General features: G+C 46.4%; 1 protein-coding gene across 1 annotated transcript; it reads left to right on the forward strand.

Moving 5' to 3' along the window:
* Positions 1-6,634: 6,634 nt before the first annotated feature.
* Positions 6,635-25,523, forward strand: TMEM38A (transmembrane protein 38A). Its single transcript, XM_038772747.1, has 6 exons — positions 6,635-6,777; positions 17,665-17,821; positions 19,461-19,645; positions 20,997-21,084; positions 22,219-22,336; positions 24,793-25,523. The coding sequence occupies exons 1-6, from the start codon at positions 6,654-6,656 to the stop codon at positions 25,030-25,032; spliced, it is 912 nt and encodes a 303-aa protein (XP_038628675.1). The 5' UTR covers positions 6,635-6,653; the 3' UTR covers positions 25,033-25,523.
* The last annotated feature ends 252 nt before the right edge of the window (positions 25,524-25,775 follow it).

Below are 25,775 nucleotides of genomic sequence, written 5' to 3' on the forward strand. Positions count from 1 at the left end.
GTCTTAATCCCCATTTTACAGATGAGGTAACTGAGGCTCAGAATAATAATAATAATAATAATGATGATGGCATTTATTAAGCGCTTACTATGTGCAAAGCACTGTTCTAAGCCCTGGGGAGGTTACAAGGTGATCAGGTTGTCCCACGTGGGGCTCATAGTCTTAATCCCCATTTTACAGATGAGGTAACTGAGGCTCAGAGAATAATAATAATAATGATGGCATTTATCAAGCGCTTACTATGTGCAAAGCACTGTTCTAAGCGCTAGGGAGGTTACAAAGAGATCAGGTTGTCCCATGTGGGGCTCAGAGTCTTAATCCCCATTTTACAGATGAGGTAACTGAGGCTCAGAGAATAATAATAATAATAATGATGATGATGGCATTTATTAAGCGCCTATTATGTGCAAAGCACTGTTCTAAGCGCTGGGGAGGTTACAAAGAGATCAGGTTGTCCCATGTGGGGCTCAGAGTCTTAATCCCCATTTTACAGATGAGGTAATTGAGGCTCAGAGAATAATAATAATAATAATAATAATAATAATAATAATAGCATTTATTAAGCGCTTACTATGTGCAAAGCACTGTTCTAAGCGCTGGGGAGGTTACAAGGTGATCAGGTTGTTCCATGGGGGGCTCATAGTCTTAATCCCCATTTTACAGATGAGGTAACTGAGGCTCAGATAATAATAATAATAATGATGATGGCATTTATTAAGCGCTTATTGTGTGCAAAGCACTGTTCTAAGCGCTGGGGAGGTTACAAAGAGATCAGGTTGTCCCATGGGGGGCTCATAGTCTTAATCCCCATTTTACAGATGAGGTAACTGAGGCTCAGAGAATAATAATAATGATGATGGCATTTATTAAGCGCTTACTATGTGCAAAGCACTGTTCTAAGCGCTGGGGAGGTTACAAGGTGATCAGGTTGTCCCATGGGGGGCTCATAGTCTTAATCCCCATTTTACAGATGAGGTAACAGGCTCAGAGAATAATAATAATAATAATGATGATGGCATTTATTAAGTACCTATTGTGTGCAAAGCACTGTTCTAAGCGCTGGGGAGGTTACAAAGAGATCAGGTTGTCCCATGTGGGGCTCATAGTCTTAATCCCCATTTTACAGATGCGGTAACTGAAGCTCAGAGAATAATAATAATAATAATGATGGCATTTATTAAGCGCCTATTATGTGCAAAGCACTGTTCTAAGCACTGGGGAGGTTACAAAGAGATCAGGTTGTCCCATGTGGGGCTCATAATCTTAATCCCCATTTTACAGATGAGGTAACTGAGGCTCAGAGAATAATAATAATAATAATAATAATAATCATGGCATTTATTAAGCGTTTATTGTGTGCAAAGCACTGTTCTAAGCGCTGGGGAGGTTACAAGGTGATCAGGTTGTCTCATGGGGGCCTCATAGTCTTCATCCCCATTTTACAGATGAGGTAACTGAGGCTCAGAATAATAATGATGATGGCATTTATTAAGCACTTACTATGTGCAAAGCACTGTTCTAAGCGCTGGGGAGGTTACAAAGAGATCAGGTTGTCCCATGGGGGCTCATAGTCTTAATCCCCATTTTACAGATGAGGGAACTGAGGCTCAGAGAATAATAATAATAATAATGATGATGGCATTTATTAAGCGCCTATTATGTGGAAAGCACTGTTCTAAGCGCTGGGGAGGTTACAAAGAGATCAGGTTGTCCCATGGGGGGCTCATAGTCTTAATCGTCATTTTACAGATGAGGTAACTGAGGCTCAGAGAATAATAATAATAATGATGATGGCATTTATTAAGTGCTTATTGTGTGCAAAGCACTGCTGTAAGCACTGGGGAGGTTACAGAGAGATCAGGTTGTCCCATGGGGGGCTCATAGTCTTAATCCCCATTTTACAGATGAGGTAACTGAGGCTCATAGAATAATAATAATAATAATAATGATGATGGCATTTATTAAGCACCTATTATGTGGAAAGCACTGTTCTAAGCGCTGGGGAGGTTACAAAGAGATCAGGTTGTCCCATGTGGGGCTCATAGTCAATCCCCATTTTACAGATGAGGTAACTGAGGCTCAGAGAATAATAATAATAATAATAATGGCATTTATTAAGCGTTTATTATGTGCAAAGGACTGTTCTAAGCACTGGGGAGGTTGCAAGGTGATCAGGTTGTCCCACGTGGGGCTCACAGTCTTAATCCCCATTTTCCAGATGAAGTCACTGAGGCCCAGAGAAGTGAAGTGTTTTGCCCAAAGTCCCACAGCTGGCAATTGGCGGAGTCGGGATTTGAACCCATGACCTCTGACTCCAAAGCCCGTGCTCTTTCCCCTGGGCCACACTGCTTCTCTGTGGTAGTGCCACAGCCACTCTTTGAGAAGGAGCATGAGGGGCGAGTGTGGCTGATGGATCCACGCGGGGTGGGAATGGATTATCCCGACTGGATTACTGCATCAGCCTCCTCTCTGACCTCCCGTCCTCCTGTCTCTCCCGGCTTCACTCGGCTGCCCGGATTATCATCATCATCATCATCAATCGTATTTATTGAGCGCTTACTATGTGCAGAGCACTGGACTAAGCGCTTGGGAAGTACAAATTGGCAACATCTAGAGACAGTCCCTACCCAACAGTGGGCTCACAGTCTAAAAGGGGGAGACAGAGAACAAAACCAAACATACTAACAAAATAAAATAAATAGAATAGATATGTACAAGTAAAATAAATAGAGTAATAAATATGTACAAACATATATACAGGTGCTGTGGGGAAGGGAAGGAGGTAGGATGGGGGGGATGGAGAGGGGGATGAGGGGGAGAGGAAGGAAGGGGCTCAGTCTGGGAAGGCCTCTTGGAGGAGGTGAGCTACATAGGGATGGAAAATAAAAGAAGTCTGCTTCCAGACTCGTCGGCCTGAATTAACTCTCCTCCTCTAAAAAGTGCAGTTGGCAGGAAGTTAAATGAAACAGAGCCAGCTTGGGGGGAGAGGGAAGGAATTGAAAAGTCCTGGAGATAAGCATTTGTAAAGTTTAGCATGAAGATTATTTTCATTGCACAACAGTTCGGTGCCCTACCCCCTTCCCCTCCCCACAGCACTTGTGTATATTTGTACATATTTATTTATCTATTTATTCATTTATTTTACTTGTACATATCTATTCTATTTATTTTATTTTGTTAATATGTTTGGTTTTGTTCTCTGTCTCCCCCTTTTAGACTGTGAGCCCACTGTTGGGTAGGGACTGTCTCTATATGTTGCCAATTTGTACTTCCCAAGCGCTTAGTCCAGTGCTCTGCACATAGTAAGCGCTCAATAAATACGATTGATGATGATGATATTTACTACTCTATTTTACTTGTACGTATTTACTCTATTTTATTAATGATGTGTATATCACTGTATATATGTACCCCTGTATATATGTATATATGTTTGTACATATTTATTACTCTATTTATTTTATTTGTACATATCTATTCTATTTATTTTATTTTGTTAATATGTTTGGTTTTGTTCTCTGTCTCCCCCTTTTAGACTGTGAGCCCACTGTTGGGTAGGGACTGTCTCTATATGTTGCCAATTTGTACTTCCCAAGCGCTTAGTCCAGTGCTCTGCACATAGTAAGCGCTCAATAAATACGATTGATGATGATGATATTTACTACTCTATTTTATTTGTACGTATTTACTCTATTTTATTAATGATGTGTATATCACTGTATATATGTACCCCTGTATATATGTATATATGTTTGTACATATTTATTACTCTATTTATTTATTTTATTTGTACATATCTATTCTATTTATTTTATTTTGTTAGTATGTTGGGTTTTGTTCTCTGTCTCCCCCTTTTAGACTGTGAGCCCACTGTTGGGTAGGGACTGTCTCTATATGTTGCCAATTTGTACTTCCCAAGCGCTTAGTCCAGTGCTCTGCACATAGTAAGCGCGCAATAAATACGATTGATGATGATGATATTTACTACTCTATTTTATTTGTACGTATTTACTCTATTTTATTAATGATGTGTATATCACTGTATATATGTATCCCTGTATATATGTATATATGTTTGTACATATTTATTACTCTATTTATTTTATTTGTACATATCTATTCTATTTATTTTATTTTGTTAGTATGTTTGGTTTTGTTCTCTGTCTCCCTCTTTTAGACTGTGAGCCCACTGTTGGGTAGGGACTGTCTCTATATGTTGCCAACTTGTACTTCCCAAGCGCTTAGTACAGTGCTCTGCACACAGTAAGCGCTCAATAAATACGATTGATGATGATGATGATGAAGTATTGACCTAACTGTCTCCATGTGTAAACTTCCAACAGCATTACAATAAATCCGCAGAGTCAGGAGACCTGGGTTCTCATTCCGGCTCCGCCACTTTCATTGATTCATTCAATCGTATTTATTGAGTGCTTACTGTAGGCAGAGCACTGTACTAAGCGCTTGCCTGCTGGGTGCTCCTGGGCAAATCTCTTAACTACTCTCTGCCTCGGTGACCTCATCTGTAAAATGGGGATTAAGACTGGGAGCCCTGGGTGGGACCAGGGACTGCGTCCAACCCAATTACCTTGCATCTACCCCAGCGTTTAGCACAGTGCCTGGCACATAGTAAGCGCTTAACGAATACCACAGTTACCATTATTACTCCATGCCTCGATTTCCTCATCTGCAAAATGAATTCTTGTTCTCCCTCCCCCTTGGACTTGGGAGCTCCTTGTTGGACAGGGACTGTGTCCACCGTGATGCTCTTGGCCTTACCCCAGTGCTTAGCACATAGTACGCGTTTAACAAATACTACCGTTTTTAATCCACACGTCGACGGAGGGTGTAGATGAACGTTTCAATTCAAGATGAAAACCACGCTGTATTGGGGGCGGAAAGGAGGAAGAGAGAAGCAGAAGCAGGTCTACCACTGTACCACTCATTCATTCGTATTTATTGAGCGTTTACTGGGTGCCGAGCACTGTACTAAGCGCTTGGGAAAGCACAGTACCACAATAGACAGTGACATTCCCTGTACCGTTGTTGCGTTGTACTCTCCGAGGCGCTTAGTAGAGTGCTCTGCACAGTACTCAATATATCCAATCGTCTTTATTGAGCACTTACTGTGTGCAAAGCCCTGTACAAAGCCCTGTCCCCCTCGTCCCCCCTCCATCCCCCGCATCTTACCTCCTTCCCTTCCCCACAGCACCTGTATATATGTATATATGTTTGTACATATTTATTACTCTATTTATTTTACTTGTACCTATCTATTCTATTTATTTTATTTTGTTGGTATGTTCGGTTTTGTTCTCTGTCTCCCCCTTCTAGACTGTGAGCCCACTGTTGAGTGGGGACTGTCTCCACATGTTGTCAGCTTGTACTTCCCAAATGCAGTGCTCTGCACACAGTAAGCGCTCAATAAATACGATTGATTGATCATCATCATCATCATCAATCATATTTATTGATGATTGATTGATTACTAAGCGCTTGGGAGAGTCCAGGAGAAGAACTGATTACTAAGCGCTTGGGAGAGTCCAGGAGCAGAACAAACAGACGCATCCCCCGCTCACCACGAGCTCACAGTCCGGAGGGGGAGATGCCACTGATGTACTTGGATCGATGGGTGAATAAAGGCGGTCGATCGGTGGATGGAGTAAAGCGGGGAGGGAGGGAGGGAGGGAGGAAAGGAGGGAGGGAGGGAGAGAGGGAGAGGAGGGAGGGAGAGAAGGAGGGAGGGAGGGAGGGAGAGAAGGAGGGAGGGAGAGAGGGAGAGGAGGGAGGGAGAGAAGGAGGGAGGGAGGGAGGGAGAGAAGGAGGAAGGGAGGGAGAGGAGGGAGGGAGGGAGAGAAGGAGGGAGGGAGGGAGGGAGAGAAGGAGGGAGGGAGAGAAGGAGGGAGGGAGAGGAGAGAAGGAGGGAGGGAGGGAGAGGAGGGAGGGAGAGAAGGAGGAAGGGAGGGAGGGAGAGAAGGAGGGAGGGAGAGAAGGAGGAAGGGAGGGAGGGAGAGAAGGAGGGAGGGAGGGAGAGAAGGAGGAAGAGAGGGAGGGAGGGAGAGAAGGAGGGAGGGAGAGAAGGAGGGAGGGAGGGAGAGAAGGAGGAAGAGAGGGAGGGAGGGAGAGAAGGAGGGAGGGAGGGAGGGAGAGAAGGAGGAAGGGAGGGAGGGAGAGAAGGAGGGAGGGAGGGAGAGAAGGAGGGAGGGAGGGAGAGGAGAGAAGGAGGGAGGGAGGGAGAGAAGGAGGGAGGGAGAGGAGGGAGGAAGGGAGGGAGGGAGAGAAGGAGGGAGGGAGGGAGAGGAGAGAAGGAGGGAGGGAGAGGAGGGAGGGAGAGAGGGAGGGAGGGAGAGAAGGAGGGAGGGAGAGAAGGAGGGAGGGAGAGAAGGAGAGAAGGAGGGAGGGAGAGAAGGAGAGAAGGAGGGAGGGAGAGAAGGAGGGAGAGGAAGGAGGGAGAGAAGGAGGGAGGGAGGGAGGGAGAGAAGGAGGAAGGGAGGGAGGGAGAGAAGGAGGAAGGGAGGGAGAGAAGGAGGGAGGGAGAGAGGGCGGGCGTCGGGGCGGTGCCTGCAAGGGGTCCGGGCCAGTGCCTCCCCGGGGGAGGGGTCTGGGCGCCGGGGGCGCCGCGCTGGGCTCCATTCGCTCGGCCGCCGGCGGCCATGGACCTGCTCTCGGCCCTGAGCCTCGGCGACCTGGCCCTGCACTTCTCGCGGGTCCCTCTCTTCCCCGTCTTCGACCTGAGCTACTTCATCGTCTCCATCCTGTACCTCAAATATGAGCCAGGTCAGCTGGGGAGTGGCGGGCGGCGGGGGGGGGGGCGCAGGGGTTAGCCCGGGGGTCGCTTCTAAGGGGGCTGGTGGAGGCGGGGGGGGGGGGGGACACTCTCCCCATCCGGGAGCCACCGTAAAGGGGGGGTGCCAACCTGCGCCCTTCCAGGCGGCCATCGCTGCCCCCACCTCCCCCAGCCTCTGCATGCCCTTGGCGAGGTGAAGCTCCGGCGGCGATGGCTATATAAGGCTTCGGGCCGAGGAAGAGAGATCGGGTTCGGTAAGCAGACACCGCCATCCCCCCACCCCCTGCTTGCCCTCCAGGCCCAGGCCCGGGAGGGGCCTCACAAGAGCCCCCCACCTACTGCGGCCCTCGGCCGTGCCAGGCCAGCGGCCAGTCCCCCCGCACCTCTTGGCCCAGGGCTTCTGGCTCACGGGGATTCTCCCCCTCTTGGGAGGTAGTGCTCTGCATCATCATCATCATCATCCTCAATCGTATTTATTGAGCGCATACTATGTGCAGAGCACTGGACTAAGCGCTTGGGAGGTACAAACTGGCAACATCTAGAGACAGTCCCTACCCAACAGTGGGCTCACAGTCTAAAAGGGGGAGACAGAGAGCAAAACCCAACACACTAACAAAATAAAATAAATAGAATAGATATGTACAAATAAAATAAATAAATAGAGTAATAAATATGTACAAACATATATACAGGGATACATATATACAGTGATATACACATCATTAATAAAATAGAGTAAATACGTACAAATAAAATAGAGTAGTGAATATCATCATCATCAATCGTATTTATTGAGCGCTTACTATGTGCAGAGCACTGGACTAAGCGCTTGGGAAGTACAAATTGGCAACATCTAGAGACAGTCCCTACCCAACAGTGGGCTCACAGTCTAAAAGGGGGAGACAGAGAGCAAAACCAAACATATTAACATACTAACAAAGTAAAATAAATAGAATAGATATGTACAAATAAATTAAATAAATAAATAAATAGAGTAAAAAAAATATGTACAAGCATATATACATATATACAGGTGCTGTGGGGAAGGGAGGGAGGTAAGATGGGGGGATGGAGAGGGGGACGAGGGGGAGAGGAAGGAAGGGGCTCAGTCTGGGAAGGCCTCCTGGAGGAGGTGAGCTCTCAGCAGGGCCTTGAAGGGAGGAAGAGAGCTAGCTCTGCACATAGTAAGCGCTCAGTAAATACGATTGATGATGATGAGGTAGTACCTTGGCTGTTGAATTCGCTCTCTTGGGGGATTCCAAAGGTGGGGGATGGCTCTCTCTCCTCTTCCCCCCAAACACACAGCACACACACGCACACTTCCCCTCCCCGCCTCTCCCTCTCCCCTTCCTCTTCCCCATATAATACTTTCCATTTTCAGACAAGACCCTAACAGGTGAAGGCCCAACGGGATTCAGACAGCTGTCCGCTGTTAATTCCGCTCAGAGTACTGTGGAACATCCTGGATTTCCAAGGAAACAGAAAGTGTTGGGTGGTCTGGGGTCCGTTTCTGGTAACAACTAGGGAGGCAGACGGTTTCCTTGAAGGCTGGGAAAGCCATTTCCGAGTAGCACCCGCTTTACGAAATCGTCGATTGCGTTGTAGGGAACGGGTATCAAAGGAGTTCACGGTCCCTGTTCCCTTGAGCTTTAAGGAATGGTGGAAGACTGTGAGCCCACTGTTGGGTAGGGACTGTCTCTATATGTTGCCAATTTGTACTTCCCAAGCGCTTAGTACAGTGCTCTGCACACAGTAAGCGCTCAATAAATACGATTGATGATTTCTGCCTCACGCTTTCAAAGTAGAAAGGATAACCTGGGAATCAAGGACCCGGACAGTCGAAGAAAGAGTAGTTTAACCTGCCTGAATTCACCTAGGATCGAAAACGCTGGTGTAGCCCCAGTCTGCGCAATCAGTCAGTCAACGGTGCTCATAGAGCACTTACTACACGCAGAGCACTGTACTAAGCGTTTGGGAGAGTGCAGTGCTTGGCACGTCGTAAGCGCTTAACAAATACTACCGTTTTTACAGTACAGCAGAATTAGCAGTCACGTTTGCCCACTGGTTCAAGAACTTCAGTAAAGGAGTTAGCGTCTTCGAATTGTAGAGAACATGAAGGGATTTCAAGCAGTCATTTGGTCTAGCTCCATTCTAGGGAATGACTAAGGACAAATGGTTGTCTAGTAGTCTTTCCCTATTCAAGGTCTCCCGGGATGGAGACAAGAATAATAACTGTGGAATTTGTTAAGTGCTTACTACATGCCAAGCCCTGTACTAAAGGCTGGGGTAGGTGCAAGATAATCAGGTCCCACTTGGGGCTCACAGAGTAAGTAGAAGGGAGGATGGGTATTGAATCCCCATTTTACTGATGAGGGAACTGAGGCACAGAGAAGTTAAGTGACTTGCCTGAAATCACACAGCAGACAGTGGCAGAGCCGAAACACCACAACCTGCCCAGGAGCTGGCCACTTCTTGAATATTACATCTTGGGGAAAGTGCTGTTCGTGGACACAGGCTAACTGCAAATCAAAACTAATTAAAGACAGTACGGTATTACTTCTTAACAGGCATTTCTCCTTAATATGAAGGACAGCAGTTTCCATCTCCAGAGCCCAATTATATCAGAAAACTGCTTAATAAAGTCACACTCGTAATAACTCCCATAGACCAGCATGGGCTTAAAAAGCACTCATCAAGAGCACAGAAAGAAACTGGAGCACATTGTTCATATTCAATCCTACTTCCTCTCAGGGCTCGTTGAATTCATGTCCTTGTACATTTGACAAGTATTTTGTAGTCTTTATGGAACAGTGAGTGCTCAGAAAAGTTGCCTGTAGCTTTTCAAGAACTTCCATTTGGTTACTAAACTGATTCGAGAAGTCAGTAGCTCAAGATGAGCTCATTTCAAAATCTCTTTAAACATTCACAAAAAAAATCCCAAACAAAATGGAAATATCAGAGCCCTTAGTAATGGAGCCGATCGTGGCAGTGGGAAGGTGGTATGAAGCAGTGTGGCTCAGTGGAAAGAGCCTGGGCTTTGGAGTCAGAGGTCATGGGTTCAAATCCCGGCTCTGCCACTTGTCAGCTGTGTGACTTTGGGCAAGTCACTTAACTTCTCTGGGCCTCAGTTCCCTCATCTGCAAAATGGGGATTAAGACTGTGAGCCCCACGTGGGACAACCTGATCACGTTGTATCCCCCCAGTGCTTAGAACAGTGCTTTGCACATAGTAAGCGCTTAACAAAAACCGTCATTATTATTATTATTATTATTGCATGATTGTTTTTTATAATTCAAGGCAATCAACAAGTAGCCTACATGGGTCACCACCAAGAAGCCTAAGGTCCCTCAGAAGAACCCCTGACTATATTAATATAGTCATTACCCATTAAACAGATTGCCCCCTTCTAGACTGTGAGCCTGTTGTGGGTAGGGATTGTGTCTGTTGCCGAATTGTACTTTCCAAGCACTTAGTACAGTGCTCTGCACAGTAAGTGCTCAATTATTATGATTGAATGAATGAACATAGGTAAGCATTTTTCCTAAGACCTTCAAGTTTTGCACTACTTTGGTTAAAAGCCTTTGCTAGGAATTTACAAACCTACCTTCTGGTTTTTGTTGGCTGGAGAAAGCGTGGCTCAGTGGAAAGAGTCCGGGTTTGGGAGTCAGAGGTCATGGGTTCTAATCCTGGCTCCGCCACTTATCGGCTGTGTGACTTTGGGCAAGTCACTTCACTTCTCTGTGCCTCAGGTACCTCATCTGTCAAATGGGGATGAAGACTGTGAGCCCCACGAGGGACATTTTGATCACCTTGTATCCCCCACCGCTTAGAACAGTGCTTTGCATATAGTAAGCACTTAACAAATACCATCATTATTATTATCCACGATGGTGGTCAAGGCACTGAAGTGTGGTGCAACGTTTGGGGGTTTAAATTGGTTTAGAGTTCTCTGAACGTGGGAAATCAGGGAAGCAGGGTGGCCTAATGGAAAGAGCACAGGTCTAGGAGTCAGAGGACCTGGCTTCTAATCCCGGCTCCGCAGCTCATCTACTATGTGACCTTGGGCAAGTCGCTTCACTTTTCTATGCCTCTGTTCCCTCATCTGTGACAAGGCGATTAAATCCTACTCCCTCTACTTAGACTGAGCCACGTGTGGAACAGGGACTGTATCCAATCTGTACCCCAGTGCTTAGTACAGTGCTTGGCACATAGAAAGCACTTAACCAGTATCATGATAATAAGAATCATGGCCTGGCCTAAGGAAAGACTACTCTGGATATCAGGTGGTGGCTGCTTTTGCGGTAAGGATTTGAAGTCGAGCCATGACTCTTCTTCCTCTACTCCGACACCAACTCCTTTTAATGCCAATCTCCCGCGATGTTGCCTCAAGGGACGTGTTCTTTCAGAGAGAGACTGTTTTGCTTGGTATAATTGACTTGGATTCACCCATATTTTGGAGAGTAATCTTGCCTCTGCTGGACAGTTTGGACCAAAGGTATTGTCAGCCCACTCAAATCACACCACATTCTAGTTTGCAGTGCCTTTGCCCCAGGCAACTTCACAGCCTTGAACAGATCTACCACCTCTGTTATATTGTACTCTCCCAAGCGCTTAGTACGGTGCTGTGCACACAGTAAGTGCTCAGTACATACAGTTGATCGGTTGATCTACATACCCTTCAGAGTCAGGGAGAATTCAGCAACACAGCCAGTGGCTTGCACGTCAGTCGCTGAACCTGGAGAGGGATGTTTTAGGTTAGCCCAAGTGGAGGTTTGAGTAATTGTAGATATTTTCAGAATCCCTATCTGCAGTAGATAAAATCAGTATTTTATAGCCCTCATCGTGCTTGTTTCATGGCAAACCTCAGCTATCTTGAGACTTGTCCCATAAGGGGCTGTGACTCACCAAGAGCTTGAGAAGAGCCTCCTAGAAGCCATGGGCTTGGTGCAACTGATTGAACAACCTCTCCTTTTCGTCCCAAAATATAGGATCACATTTAAAGGCAGTGATTCAGTTGCACTTGGGGACAAGTGATCAGCGTAGATGAGCGTTAGAAGATCCTTCGGTACTTTATAGACCTCATCATGCTTGGCTTCGCATGGGATAGGGTCACACAAGAGAAACAAGGGTTTTAAAACCTCTCCTCTTCTAGAAACCCTCAAAATTCTCAACAGATTGACAGAGAGGGCAAAGCTAAGGCACTGGAAAGAATGGAATCCCCATAGGTTTTATTTTTAGACCATGGTAGAGGTATCCATTTCAAAAACTAGGGGCTCATCATCCCTTCCAGCACTGATAGTGAGCCACAGCTGCTCCCAGGAATTAACTCTTGGCTTATGTTTAATTTTTTTTATTAAATCACATGCGGCGGAAAGCAGCTCAGCCTCACAAAGTTGCGATCGCATTTTCACCTTATGGCTAGGGCGTTTTCTGTTTTCACAGAAGGAGGGATATTGGACACTTAAGTCTTTGATGTCCCTGTAACTCGATAAAGGTTAACGGCAGAGATTGGAGGAGAAAGAGGGAACACTTACTGCTTCCTGCGTTACATGAAACGATTTTCCAATAAGTATGTGGAGAACAGGGACATGTTTCCTTTCTCAGACTGGTTAAATTCTGGTTCCAGTTTAATGAATCAGAGAAGGGGAAACTCTTGGACAGATGGCTATCTAGCTACAGTTTCCTTCTTCCAAATCAATGAACCCAAGGATAGAAATCTTGCATCAATTTCCTTTTTTCCCAAACCAAGTGGTTTTATTGGTTTGAGGGTGAGCCGAACCTTTGTTGTACGCCTCAGAGGGAGGGAAGGAAGCCAAGCCCTTTAAGTCTTGTGGTGGTCATGAAACCTCAGTATCTTTTCCCCAGTCTCCAGGGTAGGCAGGTCTCTTCCACTGATAAGGAAATGAGAGGATTTTGTTTGCATGAACGATCCTGTGCAAACTATAACCCAACAGAATCAGAAAGCTCTTCCTGGCACTTACCTGCCCACCTACTTGCTTGTTGCATTCCGGGCCTCAGCGGGAACGTGGCTGGCAGAGATTGAGAGAGTACTAGTGGCACAGCACACCACAGACTCAGAGGGCCTGGGTTCTAATCTCTGCTCTGCCACTTTTCTGCTGTGTGACCTTGGGCAAGTCACTTCACTTCTCTGTGCCTCAGTTACTTCGACTGTAAAATGGGGGTTTGATACCCGTTCTCCCTCCTACTTAGACTGTGAGCCTCCTGTGGGACAGGGAATATGTCTGATCTACATATACTGTACCTGTTCCAGCTCTTACTTCAGTGCCTGGTACATAGTAAGCGCTTAACAAGTACCATAAACACACACGCACAAACACACACACAGAACCCACCATCATTATAATCAGTGCTTTTGTATGGGTTCTTGATCCTGAAGTCTTCTACAACCTGGAAGTGAAGAAGCAGTGTGGCCTACTGGATATTACATGGGCCCGGGAGGCAGAAGGACCTGGGTTCTAATCCCAGCTCTGCCACTTGGCTGCTATGTGACCTTGGGTAAGTCACTTCAATTATCTGTGCCACAGTTACCTCATCAGTAAAATGGGGATTAAAACTGCAAGCCCCATGCGGGACATGAACTGTGTCCAACCTGATTATCTCGTATCTACCCCAGTGCTTAGTTCTGTGCCTGGCATATAATAAGCACTTAACAAAAGCCCTAAAAAAAATTGAAGGCACTGAGGCTTATCCATCTTTTTCGCTAGAAAATGCTATCGTTATGACCAGACTGTGGCCTCCGAATGTTCTGAATGCTTACATGTGAGTAGGTTGTTAGGTATCAACACGGAAAGAGTTTAGGTAAAACGGTCAGTGTTAATCAATCAATCAATCAATCGTATTTATTGAGAGCTTACTGTGTGCAGAGCACTGTACTAAGTGCTTGGGAAGTACAAGTTGGCAACATATAGAGACAGTCCCTACCCAACAGTGGGCTCACAGTCTAGAAGGGGGAGACAGAGAACAAAACCAAACATATTAACAAAATAAAATAAATAGAATAGATATGTACAAGTAAAATAAATAAATAGAGTAATAAATATGTACAAACATATACAGGTGCTGTGGGGAAGGGAAGGAGGTAAGGTGGGGGGGATGAAAGGGGGACGAGGGGGAGAGGAAGGAGGGGGCTCAGTCTGGGAAGGCCTCCTGGAGGAGGTGAGCTCTCAGTAGGGCCTTGAAGGGAGGAAGAGAGCGAGCTTGGCGGATGTGGGGAGGGAGGGCATTCCAGGCCAGGGGGATGACGTGGGCCGGGGGTCGACGGCGGGACAGGCGAGAACGAGGCACGGTGAGGAGATTAGCGGCAGAGGAGCGGAGGGTGCGGGCTGGGCTGGAGAAGGAGAGAAGGGAGGTGAGGTAGGAGGGGGCGAGGTGATGGGAGAGCCTTGAACCCCAGGGTGAGGAGTTTTCTGCCTGCCTGTTAAGGGTTCGTTATTTGGGAAATGTAGCTGTTTAGGAGGACAGATTAAGGGATACTTTGGAAAAAAAGTCATAAAGCTCTACTTTTATGGGATACCTGAAAAAATTTGACCAAAACATAATCTTTTTCACAGATGGACATTCTTAAAGTACACTACATATGCTGTGTAAGTTTGGGGGTGAAGTTGCACCCAAACGGCATGTGTTACAGCCTCGGGTACCCTTTGGAAAGAAATCCTTGTCTACTTATATTTGATACCTGAAAAAATAAACTCTTTTCACAGACTACCATTTATAAGAATACTACAGGTGATCCTCAAACCAAGACATTTTGAGTTACTACGAACGACACTTAACATTTATAAATTTACACTCCATTTCATTTTATAGCACATCAGCTTTGACTTAATGTCATTAGCCTCTGGGGGCATGGACAGCGGGAGGCTGTGGGAAAATGGGAAAACTATTTGAAAGACTCTGATGGGGAGAGAAAGTGGGGGAAAATTTAAAGAGGGTGGAGGGGGTGGTGCAGGAGAAGCCAGGGGTCAACGGGGTGGGTCAACAAGTCTATTTTAAGTCCGGTGAAGTCAAAGTCGGCTACTCTATCGTGGAACCTCTGACTCAGTATAAATAGTAATAATAGTAGTGATATTTGTTAAATGCTTACTTTGTGCCAAGCACTTAACTAAGCACTGGAGTAGGTACAAAGTAAGTAGGTCAGACCCACTCCTGTCTCACATGGGGCTCACAGTCTAAAGGGGAGGGAGAATGGGTATTTAATTCCCATTTTACAGAGGAGGAAACTGAGGCACAGAGCAGTTAAGTGACTTGCCCAAGATTACACAGCAGGCAAGTGATGGAGTTGGGATTAGAACCCAGGTCCTCTGACTTCCACCCTGGGTTTCTTTCCATTAAGCCATATTGCTGAATTACTCTTCTGTAATCGAGTACACAATTCTCGGTAATTTTGGTAAAAACAGGATGGTTCAAGAATTCATCCCCCAGTTTGGAAAAAAACTGGTGCCGACTTATGTTGCAACTTGACGCAGTTTTGAGAACCCTGTTATGTTGTAAAGTTCAAGGACTGCCTGAACATATAGTAGGGCCAAAGGCACGAATGGATTTGAAAGATACAATTGAACCACTCTGAAAGGAAGAAATTCCAGTTGCCTGCAACTTGAGGAGCCCAGAGTAATCTACCAAAGCACCAAATGGCCACAAGTTTTCACCTTTCTCTGTTTGAGTTTATCCTTTTTAATCTAGAAAGCGGAATTTCAATTTTATGCACTGTAATCATTTTCCCCTCAGGCTTGCAGAATAACCCAAACCTGCCCTGAGAGGAAATCTTAGTGTTACTACATATTTTCTTTTAATGGTATTTGTTAAGCCAGCTAGGTACCAGGCACTGTACTTAAATGCTGGAGAAGATACAAGGTAGGTTGGACACGGTCCATGTCCTACACGGTGCTCACGGTCTGAGTCCCCAATTTGTAGATGAGGTAACTGAGGCCCACAGAAGTGGAAGTGACTTGCCCAAGGTCACGCAGCAGACAAGCGGCCGAGCCGATATCAGAATATTCATCCATCCTTTGTTTTGCAAGATGGTGTTTACTGTCAGTGCGTTTCTGTCCCTGTGTGGCTGAAAAGACAGTCCCTTACTGCCCTCGTGGATTTGCCCCACACAAGGCCCTCCTGTTTTTGAGTCTGCCTCTTGGAATTCTGCTGGTTATGGGCAGGGAACGTGTCTGCTGACTTGGTTGTATTGTACTCTCAGTCAGTCAGTCGGTCAGTTATATTTATTGAGCACTTCCTATGTGCAGAGCACTGAACTGAGCGCTTGTACAATATAACAATAAACAGACACGTTCCCTGCCTGTGATGAGCTGACAGTCTAGAGGGGGAGACAGACAGTAATATAAATAAGCGCTTAGTACAGTGATGGGGTGTTCTGGGAAAGACCTGTCCATGGAGTCACTAAGGGTCAGAGATGACAGCGTAAGACAAGACAGTGCTCTGCACAGAGTAAGTGCTCAATAAATACAATTGATTGATCGATCGATTGATTGAAAAGCCTCAGCTCAAGGAGGGCAGCCCCTCCCCAGACTGCTCCAGCGGTCTCCTGAAAGTGTCGATGGAGTCTCCTGGCGGAGATGTAAGCTAAGCCTCAGTCCTGAAGTATCTTGCACACAGGAAGTGGATTGTGGCATTAGTGGTTTTTGCACCCTCACATCCTCCCTCCCCCCCAACCCCAACCAACTTGCACGGTCTCCGTTCTGCCAGGCATATTCCCGCTGATGTATGGAGGGCAAAGGGCAAGTAGGAGGGCAGAGGTGCAACACGTTGCAAAGTGCACGTGAAGGTTTTTTAGGAGCAGGACCCATCCACGGCCAAAGTGACCACAGTATAGTGCCAAAGCCTCGTGACCAGGCAAGCGCTTGCTTTGGTAGCTGCTGTGGTCTTTGCCGCTCATACCATCCAGATGACAGAGCAGTTTGGAATCATTTTTTTAATTATGTTTGTTAAGCGCTTACTATGTGCCTGGCACTGTACTAAGCGCTGGGCTAGATGTAAACTGATCAGGTTGAGCCCAGTCCCTGTCCCACACGGAGCTCACAGTCTTAATCCCCAAATTACAGATGAGGTAACTGAGGCACAGAGAACTGAAGTGACTTACCCAAGGTCACACAGCAGCCAAGTGGCAAAGCTGGGATTAGAACACAGGTCCTTCTGACTCACAGGTCCACTAGGTCATGCTGTGTGTCTTTCTGTGTATATGCTTCAAGAGCATAATTGTTAGCATATAGTCGATGACTGTCTCGAAGGCTTTTGATCACTCTAGTCACCTGGGGTGTTGGAAGAGTTTCCCGCTGGGTCGGAATTGTATTCTCTCATTGCATACAAACAATATGCTGTATTATCAACCTTACTCCGTAATAGATGCTAATAGATGCGAAACTACTTGTTAAACCAGGCCCTCATATTTCTGTACCTAATAGCGGAGCAATCCTTTATTTTATTTATTTATTTATTTTTAATGGTATTTGTTAAGCACTTACTATGTGCCAGGCACTGTACTAAGCACGATGGTAGATTCAAGTGAATCAGGTTGGACACAGTCCATGTCCCACAAGGGCTTCACAGTCTTACTCCTCATTTTACAAATGAGGTCATCGAGGCCTGGAGAAGTGAAGTGACTTGCCCAAGGTGACACAGCAGACAGGTGGTAGATCCGGGGTCCTTCTGACTCTCAGGCCCGGGCTCTATCCACCAGGACATATTTTTAAAAAAATAACCTTGTCAGTAAGTGAGCTGGTTATTTGCTTTGCCTTTTTCTGGCTTCCTATGGATGAAGGCGGTCTCTGCAGTCGTGGGCCACAAAAAGGTGGGAAAGGCCCCTAACGTCAGAGAACAAAGGTGTTCACCATGACAATCCTTTGCAGGAGCTGTGGAGCTGTCCCGCCGGAGCCCCGTGGCTTCCTGGCTCTGTGCCATGCTCTACTGCTTTGGGAGTTACATACTGGCCGATCTTCTACTTGGTGAAGCTCCCATCGATTACTTCAGCAATAACTCTAGTGTGCTCCTGGCCTCGGCGGTCTGGTAAGTCTTCAACGTTGCACTGATACCTGAAAAGAAAAATCAGTTGCAGTGAAAGGCGTTCCTATGTCCGCATACTTGACTCTCGTGTTAGCCAATTGACGGTATCTATTGAGCTCTTACTGGGGGCGGAGCACTGTCGTAAGCTCCTACAGTATAACAGTTTGTAGACACGTTCCCTGCCCACAATGAGCTTACGGTCTAAAGGCCCAAAGTATCTGTTTGGGGCACAAAGCTTGTAAGCAGACTATCTTGTTTAGATGCTTACAATGAAAATTGATTGTCCTGTTTTGTTTTGTTTTTATGGGATTCGTTAAGCGATTACTATGTGCCACGCACTGTTCTAAGAGCTGGGGAAGATACAAGGTAATCAAGTTGGACATAGTCCCTGTCCTACATGGGGCTCCCAGTCTTAATCCCCATTTTACAGATGAGGGAACTGAGGCACAGAAGAGTGAAGCGACTTGCCCAAGGTCATACAACAGATGAGCGAAGGAGCCTTTAGAAGTTTAGTATGCACTTTCTATGAATTCCCATTTGAAGTTTCCCACTGATCTGACTGATATAGAGTTTTGGCTAGAAGGGATGTAGTCAGACAAGGACAGAATTCATTTTGTTCACGAGGACTTTCTCCCAGGGGATGAACAATCCTCCTGCAGGCCCAGCACGGAGCATGAATTGCCATCATCATTGACAGTATGAAGTCCCTCCCCTCAGTGGAACTATGGGTCACAGCACTCTGGCTCTCGCCCCGAACAGGGGGGAGTGTAAGCATTCTTGGGACTTATCATCCCAGGGATCTGAGAACAGACACGCTCCAAGCCCAAACATAGAAGCACGGACCACCGGAGACTCGTTCCACACTAAACGTTGGCTATCTGGAGACTTGTGCACTTGGATCTGTGACCTTTGGCCATTTGATATTCACCCCACCCCTCAACCCCACAGCACTTATGTACAGGTCTTTGAATTATATATTATAAATTACTTATTTATATTAATATCTGTCTCCCCCTCTAGACTGGATGCTCGTTATGGGCAGGGGATGTGTCTGCCAACTCAGTTGTTTTATACTCTCCCAAGCACTTAGTACAGTGCCCTGCACATAATAAGCGTTCAGTAAATACCCTCGATTGATTGATTTAATGATTGATTGATTGATAGTTCTTTATGGAGCTGAGATTCACCAAGAGTTTGAAAAGAGCCTCCTAAAAACCACAGGCATGGTGTAACTGCACTGACTGAACAACCTCTCCTTTTCCTCACAAAATCCGGCTCTCCTGGGAGGCGATGCAGGAACCCAAGTAAAGACTTCAGTCGCACTTGGGGACAAGTGGTCAGTGCAGATTAAAATTAGGTGATCCTTCCTGAATTGCAAAGGGGAACACATGTGTTTTGTAACCATAGTCCATCCCGACCCCTCATTAAAGCATGTCTATCTGACTTGGACTGGCTCCCCACAGCACAAAGGTCACAGGAAAGTTGTTAATTGCTTGGTTATGTGGACTACATAGACAGCCCAAACAGATCATTCCTCCTAAATTAACTGGATAATTTCCAACCCCAATGCCACTCCATGCTTTCTTCTCTCTGTAGCTATGCACTGCATTTCTCCTAACTCCTAGGGATGTGTCTCTTGCAGGTATATGATTTTCTTCTGCCCCATGAACCTCTTTTACAAGTGTGTCAGTTTCCTCCCTGTGAAACTTGTCTTTGTTGCAATGAAGGAAGTGGTAAGAGTTCGCAAGATTGCTGTTGGAATCCACCATGCTCATCACCAGTACCACCATGGATGGTTCATTATGGTAGCTACAGGATGGGTCAAAGGTAAGGGCCAAGACACAGTAGCTCCAGCAAACAAGACTACCGTAGTGTTGAGGACTGATACACCCCACACTCTAGCGAACTGAATGGCAGAGATGGCGGTATGACAGGAAGATGGAAAATAGATCCTGCGAGGAAAAAAATGAAAGGAATTGGAGTCGTTTAGCCTGAAGGGGTATGCTTAATAATCATCTTCAAGTATAGAATAACAATTGTGGTATTTGTTAAGTGGTTACTATGTGCCAAGCACTGTACTAAGCTCTGGGGTGGGTACAAGATCATCAGGTCCCACAGGGGGCTCCCACTCTTTGTAGGAGGGAGCAAAGATCATCTCTTATCTTTACTTATAATTATCTTTACTTGCAGATGAGGGAACTGAGGTCCCGGGAATTTAAGTGACTTGCCCAAGGTCACACAGCTGACAAGTGGTGGGTAGAAAGGGTAATTATGAGGAGGAGGTTCTCCAGTTGTCCTCCATGTCCCCTGATGTCGGAACAAGAGAAACGTTCTTAAATTGCAGAGAGAAAAATCAGGTAAATGGAAGGAAGGACATATTGCAGGAAGGAAAATTAAACCCTGGACCAGGTTACCAGGGGAAGATGAGTGAGGAGTCTCCACGTTTAAAAAAAGAGAGCCAGCGATCTGCCTTGCATAGCTTAAACCAGGTGTGGCCAAACTTCTTGACCCCGGGAGCTGCTGAAGATGATCTTAAGGAGTGTGAGAGCTGAAAGGCATAAGCAAGTGCAGGGAGGGTGGTCATAGTAGAGCAACGGCTTGCTCCGAAACTTGGTCAGGAGCCATCAGCTAGTGGGCAAATAGAGTTTTCTGGAAGCCATTCAAGAGCCACACTTTGGCTTCCAAAGAGCTTCAGATGGCTCAGATTTGTCCATTAGTTTAAGGTACACATCAATCGTATTTATTGAGCGCTTACTGTGTGCAGAGCACTGTACTAAGCGCTTGGGAAGTACAAGTTGGCAACATATAGGGACAGTCCCTACCCAACAGTGGGCTCACAGTCTAAAAGATTGCCTGGAAACGGGAGACTGACGCCCATAACCTGTTGAGGGGCCTTCTAACTCTAACCGCTCTCCATTTAAAATTTCATTCCTTGGAAAGGGCTCCTTCATGGGGTTTCTCATAGGGAGAAGGTGGATTTGTCTGGCTGGATTTGGGGCAAAATGGGGAAAGATATATGGATAAGCAGGAATGTCTCCTTTCTAGTTTGGGGGGTCTGTTGATCTTTGAAAATTGAATAGGTCTTCGTGGTTATTGTAGGATTAAGAGAAACTTAGCTTTAGTGGTCTTCTTTTGTACCGTAGCAGTTCCACATTTTCAGAAATGCACTATTTCACAGGGTCTGGAGTCGCACTGATGTCCAACTTTGAACAATTGCTTCGTGGAGTCTGGAAACCAGAGACTAATGAAGTTCTTCACATGTCTTTGTAAGTAGCTCCCATTGTTTGCTCTTCTTAAAGAAGGAAAGCTAAGGGCTTTCCAATCATCTTATTAGTTAGTCCTCCTAGCCGTCTTGGGGGAAAGTCAGTCTTGGTCTCAGTTCATGAAAGACAGGTTAATTCACTTGTCCAGGGACCAGAAGGAGCCAGTGGCGGACTCGGGATTAGCGCTTATTGTCTTCAAATAGCCAGCCCCTCCGCGACACTCCCTCTCGTTCGGATATTCTGTAAATCAGAACCGGGGCTTGAGGATAAACAGATTACTCGTTTCAGCAAAAAATATCTGCCACTGCATCTGTTGCTCGGACCTTGCAGGGGCTGCAGTTCTGGAGCCGGGTCCAGCCCAATTTATATTCAGCCTGGGCTGGGCTAAATCTGTTCTTCCTGGTCTGACCCAGCCCGGCCTGATGCGACTCTCCAGGTAGAAGAGGGAAGGGAGAGATTGTAGAGTGGCAACCTCAGATGGACTGCCAAGGACTGCACAGACGTGAGTCCCACACGTCCTAAGGCCCAGGGGCGGTCCGGAGGAGGCTTTAATCCGGAAGCGATATGGGCTGTGCCATTTGGGCCCAAGCCAGTATCAACTACCACCTGCTCAGGTCTCACCTTTGGGCCTGGTCAGGTTAAAACCGGTAGGCTGCTGCCGCTGCTGTCCAATTGATCTTTTTGGACCATAGTAGCTGAAGTTCGGAGGTAGAGATGAGGAACTTCCAGGCCCCAGGCCCACCACTGCCACCATCTTAAGGCTGGAGGGAAACTCTGGCAGTGCCTCCCTCCCCTACTCCCGTTTCCTAGCGCCTTCCCTTTTACCGGGGAATTTGAGCTGCATAAGTCCACTGGGGGCTATGCGGCTGAGGTCCGTTTGACCCTTCTCTCCCACACTTGAGGCAGCGGACAGACCGAAACGTGGTGCGGTCCTTGGTCGGATGGGAAGAACTGGCTCCTCTCGTTCCTACTGGCCCCATCCCACCTGGAGGGCGCCTGTTCTCCTCCTGAAAAGCAGGCAGAGGTGGCTGGAAAGATCTGGACTTCTCCGAGGGAAGAGGGGATTACAGTAGCCTTTTCCATTGAAGCTGGGTCACCCGCACTCCACTCCAGCCCTGGCTACTATTTCTTTTCCAGCCCCACCAAAGCCAGCTTGTACGGAGCAGTCCTCTTCACCCTACAGCAGACCCACTGGCTTCCTATTTCTAAAGCCAACCTTATCTTCTTCTTCACTCTATTTATGGTGTCTTGTAAGGTAAGATCACAATGCAACTCTTGCTCGTGAAGCCTTGGGGTCCCAGGAGGAAGTGTTTTTGGTTTTTTGTTTTTGTTTTCGAATGATCCAAGCAGGAAGGTTGGGTTGGTTTTCGAGCTTTAATCCTTTGAAGATCTGCATTTCACTTGCGGACCCAGCAGCCCTCTTAGCTAAAGCTTCTGGGTGAAACCCAAATGAATCTGGGTGAGTCAGATGGAATACCGTGACCTTGAAGGCATGCTACAGCTATGGCGATGTGAGTTCTTTAGAATATTGATTGGAGCGAGTTAAAAAAAATGCATCATTATTAAGCTGTTTGCACTAGCCAGAAAGAGCCTTAAAAATTAATGATAATAATTATCGTAGTTGTCAAGTGCTTATTATGTGCCAAGCACTGTTCTAAGCACTGGGCTGGATACAAGATAGTCGGTCAGACACAACCTCTGTCCTACATGGGACCTCCAATCTAAGGGGAAGGAAGCACAGATGAAGGAACTGAAGGCCAAAGAGGGTAGGTGACTTGCCCAGCGTCACCCAGCAGGCAGGTGTTAGAGCCAGGATTAGAAGCCAGGGCCCCTGATTTCCAGGCCTGGGCTCTTTCCACTAGGCTACGCTGCTTCTCAAATCCTATACAATTATCTGCCGGTAGCTACACTTCCAAACAGGAGGCTAGGATTATTTTCCAAAATGCAAACCACTAGACCTCTGCGATGGGCACATGTAACTACTGGGTATATCCGTCATAAATTCCCACATTTTAGGGATGTTTCTTGTGCTTACTTCAACCTCCATTTTCTTTACTATTGTCGGGGCCTAAATTGAGTGTAGGTAAGATTAGGAGAGAGGGGACAGAACTAGAGTAGAGTATGAAGAGCTTCATTCGGGAGCTACTACCAAACAGTACCAGGGGGCAAGAGGCCTTTTTTTTCCTATTAAATGGTACTTGCTATGCACTTACTATGTGCCAGGCATTGTACTAAGCTTTGGGGTAGATGCAAGCTAATCAGGTTGGACACAGTCCAAGTCCCATGTGGGGCTCACAGTCTTTAATCCCCATTTTGCAGATGTAACTGAGACCCAGAGATGTGAAGTGACTTATCCAAGTTCACACAGCAGCCAAGTGGAGGAGCTGGGATTAGAACCCAGGTCTTTCTGACTCCTCATTCTGTGCTCTATCTACTACGGAACACTGCTTCCCTTGAGCATGCTGAGCATGCTTCCCTGAGAAGCAGAATGGCGTGGTGGATAGAGCATGGGCCTGGGAGTTAAAAGGTCATGGGTTCTAATGCCCGCTCCGCCACTTGTCTGCTGTGTGACCATGCACAAGTCACTTATCAGGGCCTTAGTTACTGCATCTGTAAAATGGGAATCGAGCCAGTGAGCCCCACGTGGGACAGGGACTGTGTCCAACCCGATTAGCTTGTAGTCACCGCAGCGCTTAATACAATGCCTGGCACATAATAAGTGCTTAACAAATACCATAATCATCATTATTATTGTTGAGAGTAGGAGCATCTATTCTCACTCATATCAATTCTCACTCATATCGCATCGCTGCCGAGCTAAGACACACAGGTTCGGCAGGGAGGAGAGAGTCAGGGATAGGGGTAGGGTAGGGTAGGGACGTGCAGGACACCTCGTCGACACCCCATCTTCACCCACTCTGAGCACGAGAATTACACAAGGGGAACCCCTTTCCTTAGGTTTCTTGGGGGCCTTGCTTTTGAAGTTATACCACTGGCTCCAGCCATCTTGGTTAGGGTAGAAGAAACCAACGCTTATCTATGGATCTCCTATTTCCTCTTTGCCCTTAGCTCTCTCTCCCTGTGCCACTTGAAGCGTTTAGGTGGCCGTGCCGTCCTGACCATACTCAGTAGGCAGGATAGATTTTGATTTCAAATCCACGATTTCGCACTGCACTTCAGCATATACACTTTGGATCACCAAAAAGCGTTTCTGGCCGGTTGGAATCCATTTCTGGTCCACCCCCAATTTTTTCAAAGCGCTTCGGAAGAAGATGCGGTTTAATCATCCCTCGAATTGCTTTTATCGAACAAATTTCAGGACAGGGTCGCATCTTGGCGAATTGACAACTTACCTTGGTAGTGCAAACAGCTCTGTCAATACGTTCCAGCCTAGTAGCAACCCAGCCTTCCTGGGACATAAGATGAACTGGTCCTGGAATTGTAAACATAACACTGTATATATTTATATATATATAATGCTAAGAAAAATGAATGATGAAGGTAAATTCTGGCAGTGGAAAGTGGACTTTATTTGCATTTCATCAGTCATGCGTTTGGCTGCCTGGAGTGTAGTTGCCACTTAGGGGTTACTGCATACCACTGCCTCAATTAAAGGGGCTTCAGCATCTTTAATCTCTACTCGCTTTGATTTAGGAGCACAGATGGTACCACCCTCAGTGACTGATCTCTTTCTCTGTTGCTGTATCCCAGGTGTTCATGACTGCCACACACTCCCACGCATCCCCGTTCGATTCCATTGAAGGCTTCGTTTGCCCAGTCCTCTTTGGTTCTGCCTGGGGAGGCCATGGCGACCATCACCATGACAACCATGGGTCTTCCCATGATGCCCATGGAGGGCCTTCCCATCTGCACCCTTCACAGCCTCCTGCCAAGTCTAAGGAAGAGCTGAACGAAGGCTCAAGGAAAAGGAAAGCTAAAAAAGCAGAGTAAACAAGATCAGCCACGTCGAGCCAATGGGCAAAAGAAATAATCACATTTAAGCTGCATGAAAAATGTATTCAAACTTTATGTGATCTCACTAGTTACCTCCTGAGACTGCAGAGGAGAAATGGAAGTCAGGTTTTTGGCTTATCGTGTCTCTGCTTCTTTTTGTCCTCTTGGGCCTACTGCTAAGTTAATAGTTTCTTCATTTCACTACCAGAGACCCCTATTTTCAGGGGTTTATAAATTAGTAATTGAAATCCACTGTATGCTAACATAGGGGTCCCAGGAAGCAGCCCCAAACCAGGAGCTCTGGTGGTGGCTTTGGGGATTTTCTTTTTAATAAAGTCTGGAAAAAATCATTTAAGCTGCTCTGAGATTCCAGGAATACTATCTCTGATCAAGTAGGCATTCGAGGGGCTGTTTACACTCCTCTTCGCTGAAAACTGCTTTAAATTTTAAATGAAAATTTTGTCGGCTATGAAATAAATGAAATACAATAAGTAAAGTCAACTTGTTTCGAAAAGGGACTTTCAGTTCATTGACTGTGTTCCCGGTGAAGCTATACAAATTGGTTCTGGTTGTCACCTTCAAGGCAGTAGTCAGTCACTGAGGCCCTCGGGGGCTCTGTTTCCCATCAGCTCAGGTCACGGGCACCATTTCAGGGCCAGAAGGAAGTCTCAATCGGGAAAAGAAACGAGGCACCACCATCTCAATGATAGATGCGGCTGGCATCACAGGGGCTTCGGAGG

Source organism: Tachyglossus aculeatus, chromosome X1, assembly GCF_015852505.1.
Source record: "Tachyglossus aculeatus isolate mTacAcu1 chromosome X1, mTacAcu1.pri, whole genome shotgun sequence".
Lineage (NCBI taxonomy): Eukaryota > Metazoa > Chordata > Mammalia > Monotremata > Tachyglossidae > Tachyglossus > Tachyglossus aculeatus.

Bases quoted from the DNA above. Each gene is read 5' to 3' on its own strand.
- TMEM38A (XM_038772747.1), top strand. From the start codon at position 6,654: ATGGACCTGCTCTCGGCCCTGAGCCTCGGCGACCTGGCCCTGCACTTC. The intron at 6,778-17,664 runs GTCAGCTGGGGA...AATCCTTTGCAG, and splicing joins GTACCTCAAATATGAGCCAG to GAGCTGTGGAGCTGTCCCGC. The intron at 19,646-20,996 runs GTAAGGGCCAAG...ACTATTTCACAG, and splicing joins AGCTACAGGATGGGTCAAAG to GGTCTGGAGTCGCACTGATG.